The sequence below is a fragment of the Lytechinus pictus genome, chromosome 10 (assembly GCF_037042905.1).
Source record: "Lytechinus pictus isolate F3 Inbred chromosome 10, Lp3.0, whole genome shotgun sequence".
In the NCBI taxonomy this organism is placed as follows: Eukaryota; Metazoa; Echinodermata; class Echinoidea; order Temnopleuroida; family Toxopneustidae; genus Lytechinus; species Lytechinus pictus.
Genome location: NC_087254.1, coordinates 12,169,923 through 12,188,065, shown reverse-complemented (window position 1 = coordinate 12,188,065; position 18,143 = coordinate 12,169,923). Strand labels below are relative to the sequence as shown.

The following is an 18,143-nucleotide window of genomic DNA, read 5'->3' as shown; positions in this document are numbered from 1 at the left end:
ACGCTTTTTAATCAAGACTGAGCACTGCAAAGTTTTTATGAAATCAAATTCAATTTTCTTTTCATGAAGCTTTTTATTTACTTAACATAGAGTAATTTTTAAGCTTTTCAATTAACAATGATTTATTAATCTAGATTTATCTTCAGGAAACAGTGCACAACATATTTATATGTTTCAGACAGTTAAACCAGGCATGGTGGATCAGTGGAGCCTCCGCCTCATGAACGGGAGGTCATGTGTTCAATTCCCGGCCGAATCATGTCCTACCAAAACTTTATAGAAATGGGACCTTCTGCCTTGTGGCTAGGCGCTCAGCATTTAGATTAAAAAAGGGAAGGCTAATAATAACATATCATGTTATGCAAGGCCTGTGGGTAGAGCAGTTTTCAAACTGAAGAGGCTACCCTGGGTAAATAAAAGGTTATTATTTCTAGCATCATTATTATTATTATCATTTTACTCATTCAGATCATACATACATGTAGCAAGCTTTAACTTTTATTTCAACAAAGAAGGCCGTTCACATTCCCAGGGATCCCAAGAAATTATACCCAGCCTGTTCATCATGGCAGATAACTGCATTATAAACCTTGGTGCCCTGAATGAAATTTGATTACACCTTAATCACATCAGATTTGATGCTCCAAGGCGATAGGTTGGAGACTGGTAACAAGTCTCAAATAAAGAGGAGGCCACGACTCTGTGCTCTATGCATGTATCCTAAATTCAGAATACTGATATCAGTCTTTATTCAAGTCAATCCCTGTAGGATTTTGTTGTGCTTGGTAAGGGAAATAATATTTAGTTTGTTTATTCATTTATGTCCACATTCATACAAAACAGGTCATTATGATATCATTAAAATGTATGCAATTATACACATTAACAAAAGTAAAATACATACCCGGTATATAAAGAAATTACAGTTAGCACATTAAAAAAATGGAAAGGGTATTATATACACAAAATTATAGATCTACTTAAAAATGAAAATAAGGGAATCTTTTTAAAGGGATGAACCAGGCTGGAGATATTTATATCTCAATAAATATAGTAAAATTCACAAAGCAAAATGCTGAAAATTTGATAAAAATCGGATAACAAATATTAAAGTTATTGAATTTTAAAGATTTGCATTATTCTGGTGAAACAGTTCTAGGCATGTCTAATACGAATATTCATTAGGTGGGCTGATGAAGTCATATCCCTACTTGTTCTTATGTATTTTTAGGTTTATTCAAAAATTTTCTACCAAGAACTAAAACAATTGGATTGACAACTGATTAAATGCATAATTAGTTAATTGTTGCCACAACTTATTTCATAATTATGGAGACACATCATTTATATTTTCATTTATGATTTCATGGAATAACATAAGAAAAAGGAAAGTGGGGATGTGACATCATCAGCCCACCTAATGAATATTCATGACGATGTGCATATAACTGTTTTTTTACAAAATATTGATAAACTCTAAAATTCAATAACTTCATTATTTGTTATCCGATTTTGATAAAATTTTCAGCATTTTGCTCTGTTAATTTTACTCTATTTATTTAGATATTTCAGCCCGGACCATCCCTTTAATAAAATCATGCGGCCCTGTAAAATAAGTTCCCTCCATGAGTCGATTCATTGTAGGTTCTATGACATTTGCTCTGGCGACAATGCTCCGCTGTAACTTCCACACATTAATGGAATAAACAACTTCAACCATGGATTAAACACCCTATACCCTATCCTAAACCCAACCCTAAACAAAACATAAAACCCTATTGCAACCCTAACCCTACATCTTAGACGAAATAAAACCCTTAGCAATTGTCGTGTCATTTTTATATATATTGAAATAATTTGTGTTTTATTGATAGGAAAAATAGAGGTAGGTTTACAGAAAGAGCAAAATGAATCAAGCATTGCACTAAAAACCATTAAAAAAATTACATTTACATAATTTCAAGAAAACAGTTATGAGCACAACATGGATGATGTGTGGGAGAGTTGATGTCACACAGTATTCTTTTTATTTTAAATTTTAATATCATATAAAATATCCACTTTTCTACCTTTTTTATTTTTTCTTTATTTGATAGAAAATTCTTGATTGGATCATAAGTTCAATTAATCATGATCGAACAATAAGGTTGATTTCATAAATGTTGCATCATTTGAATATGCCTAGGTTATATTGCGTTGGAAAGGGGAATCACAAATACAGCCTAATATTTTTGCCTTCAGAATATCACTCTCTGATTAAATTTGAAAGAAATAAAAGGAATAAACATACCAAGAGGAACGGATGAGATTTGATTGAAGCAGTCCAGGTAGCGATTGCCATCGACATCTACTAAAAAATTCCCCTTGCTTGCTTTATAGTCTGCAAATAGCTGGATAGTTCCTGTGTTCTGTGAAACAAATAAATACATTACATGTATATTTGAAACATTTTAACTAAGTTAAAGCTAAGTTCAAGTTCTCGTATGTTTAACTCAGTTAAAGTTCTGGTATGGACATCTAATTTCAGTAGGAAATAGTTCAACAAAGTTAAATCAGAGTAATTCAGGCTTGCTTGAAATTATATTCATTTATACTATTCATTTCTTCACCTGCTATTTGTGATGCAGCTAACACAGGAAACAACATATGGGACCACACTATAAACTGTCTGGCATTTTTTCAGTAATTATTATACATTTTCCTGAAAAAAAAATGATTGGCAGATGTCATTTATTTATTGTTTCAAAATTCTGTGTAGGTTTTGATCAATACTGTGAATCATTTGATTTTCGTTGTTACCAGCACCAGAAACATTGCATGTACAAAATAAAACCACATTAATGTTGTATGATAGTATGATACTAATATTTAACCTTCCAAATGAAACTTTACACAGAGATGTGGGAAATATATGTTTTTCTATTCTTTTAAGGCTTTCTAAATTGTTTCAAATTACCTGTAATCCATGATTCTTAATCACTGCTTTGTCACTCACACAAGGCACTTACAGATCAACTCAAAAACATAAAATAAAATATTTTTTAAATGGGAAAATATCTTTTACCTCGATCTACCCTGATCATAAATACCAGGTATTTTGGCCTATGCGGAAGCAAGATACTTGAAATATCCAAGAAAAAAAAATATACCACCTCATTAGAAGTAGGTACATGTACATTCAATTTTCAAAAAAATATGCAGGGTATTGCTAAGGTTGTAGGTTTCTCAAATATTTCTTGACCAAAATCACCTTCATTTTGGAGTGAAAATCTTACTTTATGCTTGTCCCAATTTTTCTTTACTAGCCCCATCTCTTAGAAAATTGTCCCCAAGCCCCTGGGCTGAATAAAAAATAATGTGAAGTTATTTTGAGACTTGAACAGATTCTAGTAAATTTATGGGTACAAGTATTTTGTCCAAGAACTACGGATTTCTATCAAACACGGAATCAAGTAATCATATTTTTTACTGAGAATATAAAATCGATCAGGAATACTGAATGGAATGCAATCGCCCTTAAAGAAAACTATATTGATATACAAACTGTGGAGCAACATATTTATAACATATGTCTAAATAGAGCCTTGTCCCTGAAAAATAACAAAAAATAGAACCACAATGGCATTTTTATAGGTCACTTCTTGATTGCTCATCCTGGCAGAGGTTATCTAGGTCAAAAGAAAATTGTATAGCATAGAAACAGAATCTCTAGAATTTCACACACTCTCACTCAGTCATCCATGCACAGAGCAACAATGCACATAAAAAGAATATTCCAATCACAATAATGAATGGAAATTGAGGGCAGTTTTATGCATATAGGCCGATACTCAAGTTCACACAATGTGTACGGGCCTATTCATGCAGACCTACAGGCACACTCAAACATGTACATTCTAGCTGCACCGTTTTCATTTTATTATAATGGATCAACATTTAAGGTACATCTATGAAAATCCTACATTCTTGACAAATGCTCTGTAAATGAATTAGAATGAATGTGATAATTTTGTCCCTTTTGGAGAGTACATGCATCAGTATAGTGCCAAACATTGATGTGACTGATATGTAATGCATCACTACCACAATTGACGGTAGAGGATTATTACTTATTACATTTTAAACAGGAATACAAATGAAATAGAAAATACAATAAGTGTTATCCATGCTTGGGAAATTAATAATCATGGACCACATAACCCCCCCTTCTCAACTTTTCAGAAATCATAAATAAATGAAAAAAATCATGAAAATTACCTTCAAATTGTGATTTTGTAAATATTCAGCCCTCCACTTTCAAATTCATTCTGTTGCACTTGTTTTATTACACATACATGTAATACCAAAGCTGGCAAATTTTTGAACAAAAAAATCCAAATGATCAATCTACAATAAATACGCCTAGAACTGTAAAAGCAGTTTCAACAGCTCAGTTTTCTTTTACCCCAGTGAATGATGTTTAACCTACATGTAGCAAACCTACCCTTGTAATGTTGTCCATTCTTTGCAGGAGTTCCTGGTAATGACAAAAAGAGAAGATGTACATGTAGTGACGTATAAAGTTGGTCATTATTTGCATTACAAAATAGAAAAAACAGTATGAAGTTTTGACATTGATTTAAAGCAATTATTTCTACACAGATGATCACTTTTTTAGTTACAAAATTTGAAACACAACACCAGATACCAATACCAAAACACAACACCAGATCCCAATACTTAACATGTATGTATATAGCTTATTTTAGGTTTTACAGTTGCAACAGGGAAAATGAGATGACATGTAACTTTTAGTTTAAAAAAATACTGAGTACTGAGGGGTGTTAAAACAGGGTAAATATTTCAAAAGTATTTGTGCATAATTGAGTGAATTACCAGCAAAGAACATCCAGGGCAAGATGATTTCCCTATTATCATTGTGGGAATCTCTACAATACCAGGGAAAGGGGTCAACTCCAGACATACATGTAGGCGGTGGAAGCGGGGGGGGGGGGGGGACATATACCCCCCCTAAATTTGAGGTGGGGGGATGATCCCCCCCTAAAATTTTAGTGCTTGTCAAATTTTTTTGTCGGCCCCCCTAAAAATTTTGGTTGATAACCTTTTTTTTTTGGGGGGGGGGGCTTGTCAAAAAATTTTGCTGGTCCCCCCCTAATTTTTTGGGCTTCCGCCGCCATTGACTCCAGACTCCACTGAGGCAGCAGGCGATTGGGAGGGGAGAGGGAGAGGGCCAAGGAGCAATATCATCATAATGGCAGAGGAAATATTTATTCCTTTTTTCTGCCTCAAATTATAGGGGTCATTTAGCACCTTGGTTTGGTAACCATTCACCTTTAAATTTGTGTATTTCTTTCTTTCCCTTGAAGGAAGCCAAAATGCCTCCCACATAAAAAAACGAATACTACAAATCTAAAAATGAATACAAAAATTAACATAAAATGAGAAAAAATACATCATATATTAAACTAACTAGCAACTGGTAAATATATGGATGAATAAATTCATTTATTAATTGATTAATAAACCAACACACAGATAAATAAATTAAGAATAATCAATTAATTCATTAGATAACAATTATCAATCAATTGCAATATTACAAAAAAATATTGATACGAGAGCTCAAAAATTCAGGCATCAATTGCAACAGTAAGGCAAGCAATTTTGCCTCATCTTGAATCATGAATGTACGTGTAGCTGACAAGAGAAAGATGGACCTAGAAGATCGACTGCTGCCATAACATTCTTCCAGTACTTGCAGTAATAATATGTTCCATTTGTATAGCGCAGCTAATATAATTGCATATATATACTCTACCGCTTTGATACTTGGTAAAGGTAATCAATAATACAAAAAATGCCTGGGGGCCGTTTCATGAAGCTGTTCGTAAGTTAAGAATGACTGGTGAACCTTTCTTACGCGCTAAACCATCGCCAATGAATATACCATTTGCCACTAGAAAGGATCATCAGTCGTTCTTAAAGTCGCTCTTAACTTACGAACAGCTTTATGAAACACCCACCTGGTTCAACGACAAGATTACAAATGGCAGTCGATTTGGGAGGGGGGGGGAGAATGTGCCCCCCTATACCCCCTTGCCAGCTCACCATCCATACCCCGATCAAACACCAGGGTTGCGTCTAACAACCCTGGAAGGAAGGAAGATCAATGTTAATGGAAGCGCTTGTTTGCTCACCTGTCCTCCCTCCATTTCCATTCCCAGGAATCCCAAACCATGAAGAGAGAATGAAGGTGGTTTCAAACCGCCTCGATCACAAGAATCCCCGTTAAATTACGAGAACTTTTTTAGGCTGAAAAATACCCATTAATTATTCCTGCATTCACACCGCCCTGAAACATACCCTTCGGGATAAGTTCCTGAAGTTACGAGCATGCGCAGTATGGTCTGATAAGCAGCAAGGCGCGAAATTCAAAATCACTAGCCCAGCAGCAACCCATGCACGGCGCCGCACCCAACGACACGCTGGGCTAAAAGTTCCCGTAATTTGCTTTCAGACCGCCAAAATACCCACGACCTTGGAAAAATCCCCGCGAAAGTTCTCGTAATTTCGCCAAGTACCTACTATTTATCGGGTATTTTCTTTCGGGGATATTACGCGTAGTTTGCTTTCACACCGCCAAAATACCTGGTATTTTCTGATCGGGGTAAATTTCCCGATCAGAGAATACCTGGAACTGGCGAACTTCGAGGCGGTCTGAAACCACCTAGAGAGAAACTGGCGTTTAAAGTTATACTTATACTTCAACATGTACAGTTTACATGTACATGTACGCCTCCATTACTATTCTCAATGCATTGTGTCATAATTATGTGACCATTAATAATCTTTTTTCTCATTTTTTTTTCAAGCAATCTGCTTATAATGACAATCCTTCTCCTGCAAACTGTAAATGTTAAATTTTCTTTGTTGGTAGTAGATCATATAAATTGTAAAGAATTACTTTTTTTGTATTTTTTTTCTGAATGATTCATACCAAAATCAATTACTAATATATTGTGTTTGTTACGTAATGAAAATTGTATTGAATACAAATGTTATGAATGCAGAAGAAAACAATAAATCAAATCAAACCAACTGCTTGAGATCCTAGCTTGGATAGTCTATAGTCACCAGATATCAATATTTTTACTAAGTTAATATTGCAGTTAATTTGGATCAATCACAATTTCTTCTAGATTTACTAAGACTTTTTCCTGTCTGCAAGGAATATTTAAAAGAAGTATTGGTAGATAAGAGAATATTTCAACAAAGTTCTGGACAGTAATGCCTGTTGCTATCAGAATGTTTTCAAAGCTTGAATTCATCATCGAATATACATGTACATGTATCAATGAAAGTATAAAAATATGAAATGTTGTCTGCAAGATGCCATCCAAAGTATTATGTAAACCCCCCCCCCCCCCATTCCATTGAAGAGTGGATAGCATCTGTCAGAATCTTCCTAAAAAATGCACCCTTGCCTTGGTTTAGTTGGTTTGAAGGGCAGGCCGCTAGGGCACCATTAACATAGATTTTGTAAAGATGGCATAGATTTGCACAGGGATTTCATATAATTTTGGACATACCATAAACATACCAGGATATTTCCATTTTCACAAGCACTATGCGGATCACTATGCACTAGGCTATTGAGAATGTGGGTTCAGGTGTGAGGTGCGGGATTAGGGATTCCATTTTGAATTTTGGACATTTTATTGGGCCTTTTATCAAGATGGCGTAAAGGAATCATCAACAGAAACATTAAAGTCCCAGTTGAAAACTTATTTAATCTCCCATTAACAGTTTAGCAGTGTGTTTATTCAGGAGAATTCAAATTCTATTCTTTTTGGTTTTCTATTGTTGTTGTGTTTTGTGTTTATTTTCCTTGAAGCGCCATGAGCACCGAAAGGTGGACCTGTGCGCTATATAAGTAGCCACCATGATTATCATTATTATTAATCTGTTCATGGGTCTTGTAACAGTAGGTCCCTCAGTCAGTGCAAATCATTATGGGGAGCGTTGTGGCCCAGTGGATTAGTCTTCGGACTTTGAAACAGAGGGTCGTGGGTTCGAATCCCAGCCATGGCGTAATTTCCTTCAGCAAGAAATTCATCCACATTGTGCTGCACTCGACCCAGGTGAGGTGAATGGGTACCCGGTAGGATTTATTCCTTGAATGCTTTAGCGCCTATATGGCCGCTCAGCTACAGCCGGGGTAATAATAATATACCAAGTATATTTCAGCGCCTTGAGCACATAATCAATGTGGATTTGGCGCTTTATAAATACTATATATTTATTATTATTATTATTAATTCAATGAATCCAGATGTCAAAGATGTCATAGGCTACAAACAATCCTATAATGGTTGCATTAAAATCCATTTCAAAATACCTTTTCAGTAATTTACATTAAATTGTTTTAATAACAAACACATTCTAGTATCAATATTCAAGTTAATTTCATTGAAAGGGATTAGAAAATTATATGCAGGGCTCAACATTAGCAGTGGCCCGGTGGCCAAGGGCAACCAAAAATGAGAGTCGGGCCACCAAAATTCTGAAAAAGCCAACACTTGGTGGCCCGGTTTGGCTACCAGATTTTTGATGAATTGTAGTGTTTTCTATTGTTTTAGGGCCACTAAATTTGGTTTGCGGGCCACCAAGAATATGAAATTAATGATTTTGGTGTGTACTGATCGGGCTACCAAGAAAAAAAGTTAGTGTGGAGCCTTGTTATATGTTTGCTAACTCGTGTAGGATTAGACATCATCGACATCTGGATTCATTCATCGCAGTCATGCCTTAATTTGGCGCAAACCAAAATTTACATCGCTGCAAAGAATACCTCCTGATCATCCAAGCGTTTTTACATACCACATAAATATGGTATCAAATTATTTGGGAGAACACACAGATACCTATCTGTTTATGAATAATATATTATAGGTGTCAGGGTTCGCACAGAAATTTGAAAACAGAATTCCATGACTTTTCCATGACTAAATTGCTGCTTTCCATGACTTCCTGTGACGTCCCAGGAGTTAGGTAGAAATTGGGATGTCAGAAAACTGGGAAAAATGGAAATCATGAACACCAATTATAATAGCCGAGTATGATCCCTGAGTATGAGAGTTGCGAGACACGACAAACTTAAACGCTGCCATAGCCAAGTGGTAAATGCAATTCCATGACTTTTCCATGATTTTTCAAAAAATTTCCTGATTCCCTGACTTTTCCCTGACAACAAATTTTTCCAGGATTTTCCATGACTGTGGAAACCCTGAAGTATTCATCACAGTGTATAATTATGTGAAAACTGTTACTGTGTATTTATACCTGTGCATTATAATGCTACACAAAATAAGTTTACAAGGAAAATTTTCATCTTGATACTTTTTTAATCAGATATTGATTTGAGGAAATACTGGGCATTCATAGATGAATAACACTATTCAATGGGGTAGGGAGTTGTCCATTCAAAGTGGACAAAAATTTGAATATAGTTCCATTGTGTAAAATGAAATGAGATTTCAGATTAATACAGCAGATTGTTTCCAATTCCACATAATGTTTTAATCCCTGCCTGCTGTGTGAGTGTATGTAGATAGCACATCAAATTATTAACATGGTACACAGGTTTACATGAAAATAATATGTCAAGCATTTTAAAACTCAGATGAGTAGTACTTTAGTTCCACAAACACCATTTTCACTCAAACCATTTTTCCCTAATCAACTGAATATATCTAGCTTTTGATCTGCATGAGGATTTCTATATTAAGTAAGCATTGATTTATTCATTTTTTATTCATTCAGCTGTGAAGTTCTTAAATTTCAGACATTTTTTAAAAATATTCTGCTGGTTACATGTTACTGTCCCCACCAAAAATTGAAATAATTAAATACCAAACCTACTGGGGCGGTATTCTGAAAATCGTGTTAACTTTCATGTTAAATATCGTGTTATCTCTCTGATTTAACACGCCCCTAATATACCCCCAAATCGGTATTCTGAAAACGGTGTTATCTGCGTGTTATCTCATTTCGTGTAATATCTTCAGCTCCTCCCACTCTGCATAGATTTAATCCAATCAACTACGTTGTTAAAAAACAGATCGCGCAGAATTTTCATTGGAAAAAATAAATATGAGAGCGCGCGCTGTGACATGACACGAAGCCTGCATTGTGACATCATTTTGTAAAAGAGCTTACAGCGAAATAAAAGTTAGAGCTACATGTAGGGAGGGGTGATTGTGGCAATTAAGATTGGATTATTTCAGACAGCATGGGTCCAAAATTATAATAGGAGACAGAGGCCTCGATCGATTGTAGAGGGTGCAGGGGCGATCAACCCAAGAAAATATGAAGGCAAACATATCTATTTGCTCTCAAATCCATAAATTCATTGATTTCTTTACAATTTGGTGTGTTCTTCTTTGTTCACAAAAGACATCATGCAAATTTTCGGTAGGAAAAATTATGACACTGATGGTTTTCCATAGAGTTACAATTGATCGGATCAATCGCAACTCTTTGTAAGACGGAGCCCTGATCTCAACTTTGATCAAAATGAAGAGGCCATCACAGCCAGCTGTAGTTGAGGGTGCCAGAGGGCGAATTAGGCATGGCCTCCGGTGCTTCTGCATTTTTATAGGTCTGTAGATATCACTGGACCTGGGAATTCCATGCAGGATCATTCTCATAAAAATGGAGGGGCGGGGGGGGGGGGGGGGTGTGAATCCTGTAAGAGATGTTGATGTGGCCTACCTGTGTCTTGGGCCCGGGAACCTGGGTTTTGACGAGAGGCCCGTCGTATTCATCAGGGACCAGCTTAGGTGCTGCAGCACTGGCTGAGGCCTTGTGACGAACTGAAAACGAAAATGAAGAAAATTATTTAATGTAGACAAACGCGTAATTAGTGAAAAGTTATCATCTTCACAGAGAGAGTTTCAGTTTGGTTTGGTTCTTTTCTACATTCTGTATCAAAAAAAGTTTACACTTAGAAAAAATCCTGTAAAATTATACATGTAACATCCTGAAGATTTTTCCACAATTTAACATGGGTACAGATCCATTTAAGCAAATAACGATATAACTATCGAAAAACATTACAGCTTGAGTGAGCACCGCTTACTTTTGAAAAATTAGCGAAAAATGATTTGCGCAGAACTTCGAATAAAAGTAGACCTTAATCATGAAGAACATGTGGAATTTACTAGTAAAATTGATTTGAAGATATCTTTTACCTTTTTTCACTTGTTTCCTTGCCCAAAACACTTTGAAGATTGCAATGCACCCCACCCCACTCCCCAACACACCTAGGCCAACGTGACGATATTTGCTTTACACTGAGCTGTGATTTACATGAAATGGCTTAGGCTTGATTTTCATTTTGTTAATCATTGTCAAGCTTGGGAAGTGTGGAGAAACAAGTATTAAATGAAAAATGAAATGTAAACCCACTTTACATGTAAATGATAAAAACTTAGTGAAAAAATGCTGGAGATGTCTGATATAAACTTTCGTTCAGATTCAGTTATGTCCTCAGATCCAGCTGGCACAAAAAGGGTAAAGGTTGTGTTTACTAAGTGTTGAAATTTCAATTTGGGTGGCAAAATTGTTACAAAATGCTTGAATGTATCTGTTTTATTTCAATTGACTAAAAGTGCAAGGGAAATGTATGAGAAATGTTTCGCAGGTAAATTTGATTTCGCCCTTTCCCCTTTGCACAGCATGAAAACAAGCATTTCTGCGAGCTTTACAAAAATGGACAGTGCTCACTCAAGTGGAACATTCTGTCAAAACTTTTACTTTCATTGGATAGATAAGACCCAAACCCAAGGTTATATGTGAAAAAATTACCCACATGTTGTATATTTTTTAATTCCCAGGGCTTTTTCAAAGTGTAAACTTTTTTTTATACACACTGTATACGCATGGCATGATGGTTGTAATGGTGGTTGTGATGATTATAATAATGATGATGTTGATGATAAATGATGGTGGCGTTGGTGGTGGTGATGATGATGATGATGATAAAGTCAATGATGACGATGATGATTATAAATAATGAAGATGGTGATGGTCGATGATGATGGTAGTGGTGGTAACAGTGATGATGATGATGATGGTAGTGGTGGTAACAATGATGATGATGTATCATGGTAGTGAAGATGATAGATCTTCTTCTTCTTATGTTGGTTTGAGTGGCGATTAGTCATATTTGACTATTGTCGCCATTGACTCTGAGAGGTGATGATAATGGTGGTGACAATGGTAATTGGGAATCGAACCCGGGTCGGATTCCGGTGACCCAGGTTCGATTCCCAATTGGTGCGCTAGTGCCCTTTGGTAAGGCATTTATCCTCATTACCAGGTCCCTCGGAGAGGACCTTAAGCCGTTGGTCCCCTGGTTGCTTGCTCACAGGCATTCGTGCTTTCTTAGCAGTCAGGTAAAAAACCTCGGTATAACAAACCTCGGTATATTAAACAATAGTGTGACCATGATCACAATGAGTACACCAGGGAGTTGTAAGGAGACACTCTCTGATTATAGTGTTCCAAAGAATAATAAGAGATACAGTTTCCGTTTTGTTTCATTCTTGTAGGCATGATGGTTGCAATGATGATTATAATAATGATGATGTTGATGATGATTGTGGTGGTGGTGATGGTGACTTAGCAGTGGTGCAGATGTTTCACGATGGTGATGATGATAAATGATGAAGATGGTGGTGGTGGTAATAGTGTGATCATGATCACAATGATTATAGTGTTCCAAAGAATATTAACGTGGTGATGACGACGATATAACGACAATAGTGATAAGCTCTACACTGCCATGGATATACATGTACATGCATACCGTAAGGGCACTAGTATTCAACCCGTTTGGAGAGTTCCCTCAAATATATAGAAATATAGAATTTACCTGAATTTCAAACCCGTCTTATTTCCAAGAGCAAATGCAGGTTATTCTTTTTCCGTCATTTTTTTCTTCAACCAGTTGACTGTGTACGCGGGCGATCGAATTATACGGCGACGGATTTTGGTACTAGTATTCAACCCGTCGGTACTAGTATTCAACCTAGCGATGAAAGATGGCCCTGTCTCTCAGTCTGCCCTTGTCCCATCCGACTATGGACTAGACCATTTGAGATAAGACCAAACAGGGAATTAATCAAAGCCAGAGATTTACATAGATCTAGATCTAATTTAGCAATCTAAACCCTTTTGAGATTTGCTATCAATCCTCACTAGGTTGAATACTAGTACCATTCAGTGCAAAAGGCCATCGCCGCATAATTCGATCCTCCGCGCATACAGTCGACAGATTGACAAAGAAAATATCGACAACAGATTACCCTGGAAATAACTAAGGTGTGAAATTAAGATAAATTCCCCATTTCTAAATATTTTGGGGAATATGTCAAAATCTTTGAATTATGCCGGGTTGAATACTAGTACCCATACGGTACATGTATCTGCCAAACCTCAAACGTAATACTAAAATTTAAAAAGGAGGAAATATTTTCATAATTTAAGAATACGAGACTTTCTTCATAATTGACAGCTAAAGCCTTTTGACTGTAGTTCTTCACCAATTTATAAATCAAACTCATGTTTGTCTGATAAAAGTAAATCTACCGACTACATGAATATATCATGAAATACAAAAACAATGGCAGTTTTAGTACAAAAACATTAATTTTGGCAGATGAAAAACGTGCACTATTGAAAATCAATTTCCACATACTTGGGGTTGATACCCTGACGGTTGTTCCAGCAACATTCCTTGCACTCTGACTCAGTCTGTTGAAAAATGCCATCGTTCCAAATTTACTTCACTCCAACTCCAACAACATTAAACAACAAAGTCAAACTCAAAGGCTTGACAAAGCTGTAAAAACTAAAAAAATTGCTTTGAAACCAAAATCACAACTGTACGCTGTCACCGAGTATTGTATATAATTACAAGATCCAGACCAATATGATCAGAATAGGTACTTCAGAAAGATGACATTAGTTTGGATGAGAGCTAATTCACTGTCCAAGTCTTATCAGGATTCCAACGCAGCTTCCCAGCGAAGCTCGAAGATGCACCGACGGTTGGCCCAGTTTCAAACCCGAAACTACAGCGAGATGACACAAGCCAAGGCAAGGATGTATAGCCGATAGCCACACGATGACCGATATAGCCTGGACTGGAGAATGTCTACGACACGTCGACAATATTAATCTAAATTTTCATAAGCGCATTGTATTGGTGATGCTATCCGTCATCCAAACACAACGGCAGAATTTCAGTGATGAATAATTGCAGGCTCCAGTACACATTTGCAGTTGTTCGTGAACGAAACCATGGACAAAAACTTCCCGCATGGACGAATACCAAAATCAACTCGCAGAATGTTTACCGAAAACTGGGAGCTGTAAACTGTAAACAGCTGATCACCATGTCAGGTGACCAATTCATTGCGCGTGCTCGCACGTTGGTTGGGGGAGGGACGGCAGAAAAGGTGCCTGGATGAAAATATGGAATGAGTGCATTATGATCGGAATCATGATTTGGCCATCTTGGTTTGGTTGAATGTTTACCATATAATCTTAAGACCTCTATGAATCGGGCCCTAGGAGTCAATTCTAATTTAGTGGGTTTATCAATCACTGCTAATAACAATATTTTGTGTGTTTTTTGTTGACTGAAAAAAAAGGATCAGATTTTGTGCAATCAACTTATCGCTACCACACTGTTAAAACGCTGTTTGAATTTTTTTTCTAGCCAGTCACTCTAACTACTCTTTTGTTTTTCAATTTTTTTTAAATAATTTGTTTTAAAAATATAAACAATTGTTCAGAAGTTTTAACAACTTGTTAGAGAGACGGGCTAAAACAACCTGCTATTATTGGTAGTAGAAAGAGAAGGTGGAGGAGAACTGGAGAAGAAGAAGAATTAAGAAGAAGAAGATGATGATGATTGAAGAAGAAGAAAGAACAAGAGGTTCATTTCTTCATCATCATTGTAACGATTGCACCTACTCATGGGCCGCGGAAGCGGGGGGCTGGAGGGGGGCTTCACCCCCCTTTTCCCCAAAACCTTGTACAAAAACGTAAAAAGGACCACATGATTGTGATTTTTTGCATGGTAACCCCCCCCTCCCACTTTTGGCTCAGCCCCCCGCTTTGAAAACCGTTCCGCGGCCCCTGCTACTCATTCTTCAAAGAAATATAATGAAATGATCTACTACATATTGTAATTTCCTGAACGAATCGATTGACTATTACTATCTCCTCAAATTAATGATTAAAAAATGCACAGCAGTGTAAAAAAATAAATTAAAAAATGACCTATACAAAATCGTACACGATTCAGACCTCTCAATTCTTAAACCCTCCTTTTTATCTTCCCTTTTCTGACAATTTCTTGAACTACAAATATATAAGGAGTGATTGCCCCCTGTATACCCCCATGCCATGCAGCGCCGCCACTGTAATTTGTTTGGTCATTTGATTTTGCGATCAGTATTTTAATTGATTTGTTTTTTTAATCGCCCAATGCTATGTTGGGTATCATGCAGTCCAGTGGCGTACCTAGGATTTTCCACAGGGGGGGGGGGGCAAAATCGACCGCCAAAAAATTTGACAAGCAAAAAAAAAAAAAAAAAAAAAAAAAAAAAAGGTCTTCAACCTCGTCAGGGGGGGGGCAATAAAGGTCTTCAAGCTCGTCAGGGGGGGCAAAAAAGGTCTTTTAAGCTCGTCAGGGGGGGGGGGGCAGGTATATGTCTTTTGTATGGGTTGTGGCTCGTCAGGGGGGCAGAGTGCCCCCCTGTCCCCCCCCCCCCCCCGTAGGTACGCTAGTGCATGGTATCATGTTCTTATCTATGTCTATCTGCGATATCTGCTCGACCTATATACACACCAGCGTCTTTTCTTCTTTACGTTGATATAATTTTGCTTCGGCAGTGAGTGTAAAACGAAGAATTGCCGGTTTCATCAATCTTTAATTTCTGACAAAGTTATTTGTGCATATAAACTGAGATGACACAATTGTCATGAAAATTTGTAAAGTCAGAAAACAAAAATAAAGATGAAAACGTTGACAGTTCCTAAAACAATAGTCATGTGCGATCATCTTAAAACCTGACTTTCATTATTATTTCTTTCTCATCATGTTTTTTTTTTCCTAAATTACTTAAACGCCTGATATTGGCCTAAAATCGATGAAATAATGTTTTAATATGCTAATGTAATAAACATTATATGGCACTTATCAAGGATTTAGGCCACGTTAATTGTCAATCTCGAGAGCATTTTCTTTCCAAAGATATGATTTTCATTCATTTCTTGCTAATATATAGGCTTAGATTTATCTCAAGCGTAAAAACTATTCTAATATAATGAATCATACTTTTATTCAAACTTCATAAAATATTAATTTGAGAAATTGCACCTGACCAATTTAATGGGTTTTATTTATCTAATTATTTATTTATTTGTTTATTTATTTATTTATCTATTTATTTATTCATTCATTCATTCATTTATTTATTTATCTATTTATTTGTTCGTTTATTTATTTTTCTCGGTATAAACCATAACAGCCTAACGGCTGAATTTCGCCGACAATTTACAACTAATAATTGTGCTTGATACAATTATACAAATCCACATACAAATATCATTAGCATTATGATTAGGATTATCATTATAATCATTATCGTTATCATTATTGTTATCATTATCATCATTATATAGGTGCAACATGCTTTAATTTGTCCACGTTGTCTATCTTCTTCATGAAATGTTTCTGGTTTGAGAGCTCCTTGCTATTTCTCTTATAAATAAACTACCTTTGTATGTAACTTGTTATCTTATTATTATTCTCCCTATATCGCATATAGCTGTCCGAATCTGACACTGATAACACAAATATAAAGATTTTCATAATACTGACCATGTCTTGAACAATGAACTCAAAATGTTTATGGTTAAAAGCAGATAAAATGTCCCTGAATAATTGACAAACTTATACTAAACATAATAAAAGAACAATGAATAATAAAATCTTGAACAGGAACTGAATCTAATAGGTCTTTTCTAAAGGCCATTTATGCATACCAACACTAATATTCATATTCATAATATTAATAAACGTATTGAAATGTGAATTTCGTTAGTTCGTTGTGGGCCTCATTTTTTATTGGGGGGGGGGGGGGGTGGTTAAGGATCTATATGATAGGCCTAATTATAATAGATGTTAGTTACATCGGATAAGTTGAAATACTTGACTATCAAGTATTGTCTGAAAATTTGATAATTTTATACCGCTTCGTTTTTTCCCTAATTTGAAATAGTGAAATTTTGTATGGGCTACCAGTGTTAGTGTATACCACAAAACCAAGTAGACGCGAAATTTAACATTGGAAATATACATGTATGAGAATGGTTTCAAATTTTCATTATCTCATCCACGTTTCTACTTCAAAATAACCCGCCCCCTTTTCATAAATTATCTTTATATATATATATATATAAAAATACAATAATGAAGTTCATAGCCAGAACATGTGAGTGATCTTTAAAGGGGTACTCCGGGCTGAAAATATTTGCATCTAAATAAATAGAGTAAAATTTACAAAGCAAAATGCTGAAAATTTCATCAGAATCGGATAACAAATAAGTTTAGTAATATTTTGTGAAAATTGAGCTGTCAATCCATATTTTCAGGTCCTGGTAGAAAATTTGAATAAACCTAATTTCATATAATGAAATACAAAAGAACAAGTGGAGATATGACATCATCAGTTTGCTCATTGAATATTCATGAAGACATGCCTAACTGTTTTACCGGAATGATGCAAAGCCTTTCAATGCCCTTAATTTGTTATTCCTTGTCCGATTTTGATCAAATTTTCTGTGTTCTGTTTGTCTGATTTTTTTTTTATTTGTTTAAATCATATTATTCTTTGCCCGGAGCATCTCTTTAAACAAATTTGATTGTCTTTGGTCTTTCAAGTCTATAAACATGAAGCGAAATCACCGAGTTATCTAGTGAAACAGCCCATGATTACTCAATTATGATTAAATCACAATTTATATATATCCCTTCAGAAAGCAATATAAAATTTTACTACTTA

At 35.7% G+C, this 18,143-nt stretch overlaps 1 protein-coding gene across 1 annotated transcript in view; it reads right to left on the bottom strand.

The window, feature by feature from the left end:
* Positions 1–14,471, bottom strand: part of LOC129269117 (4-aminobutyrate aminotransferase, mitochondrial-like) — a 45,018-nt gene extending 30,547 nt beyond the window's left edge. Inside the window, exons 1-4 of the mRNA XM_064105348.1 lie at positions 13,763–14,471; positions 10,774–10,874; positions 4,484–4,516; positions 2,291–2,408 (exon numbers count right to left, since the gene is read on the bottom strand). Of these exons, the coding sequence (XP_063961418.1) occupies positions 2,291–2,408; positions 4,484–4,516; positions 10,774–10,874; positions 13,763–13,835 (325 nt within the window). The 5' untranslated portion in view covers positions 13,836–14,471. The remainder of the gene's footprint in view (positions 1–2,290; positions 2,409–4,483; positions 4,517–10,773; positions 10,875–13,762) is intronic.
* Between the last annotated feature and the right edge of the window lie 3,672 nt (positions 14,472–18,143).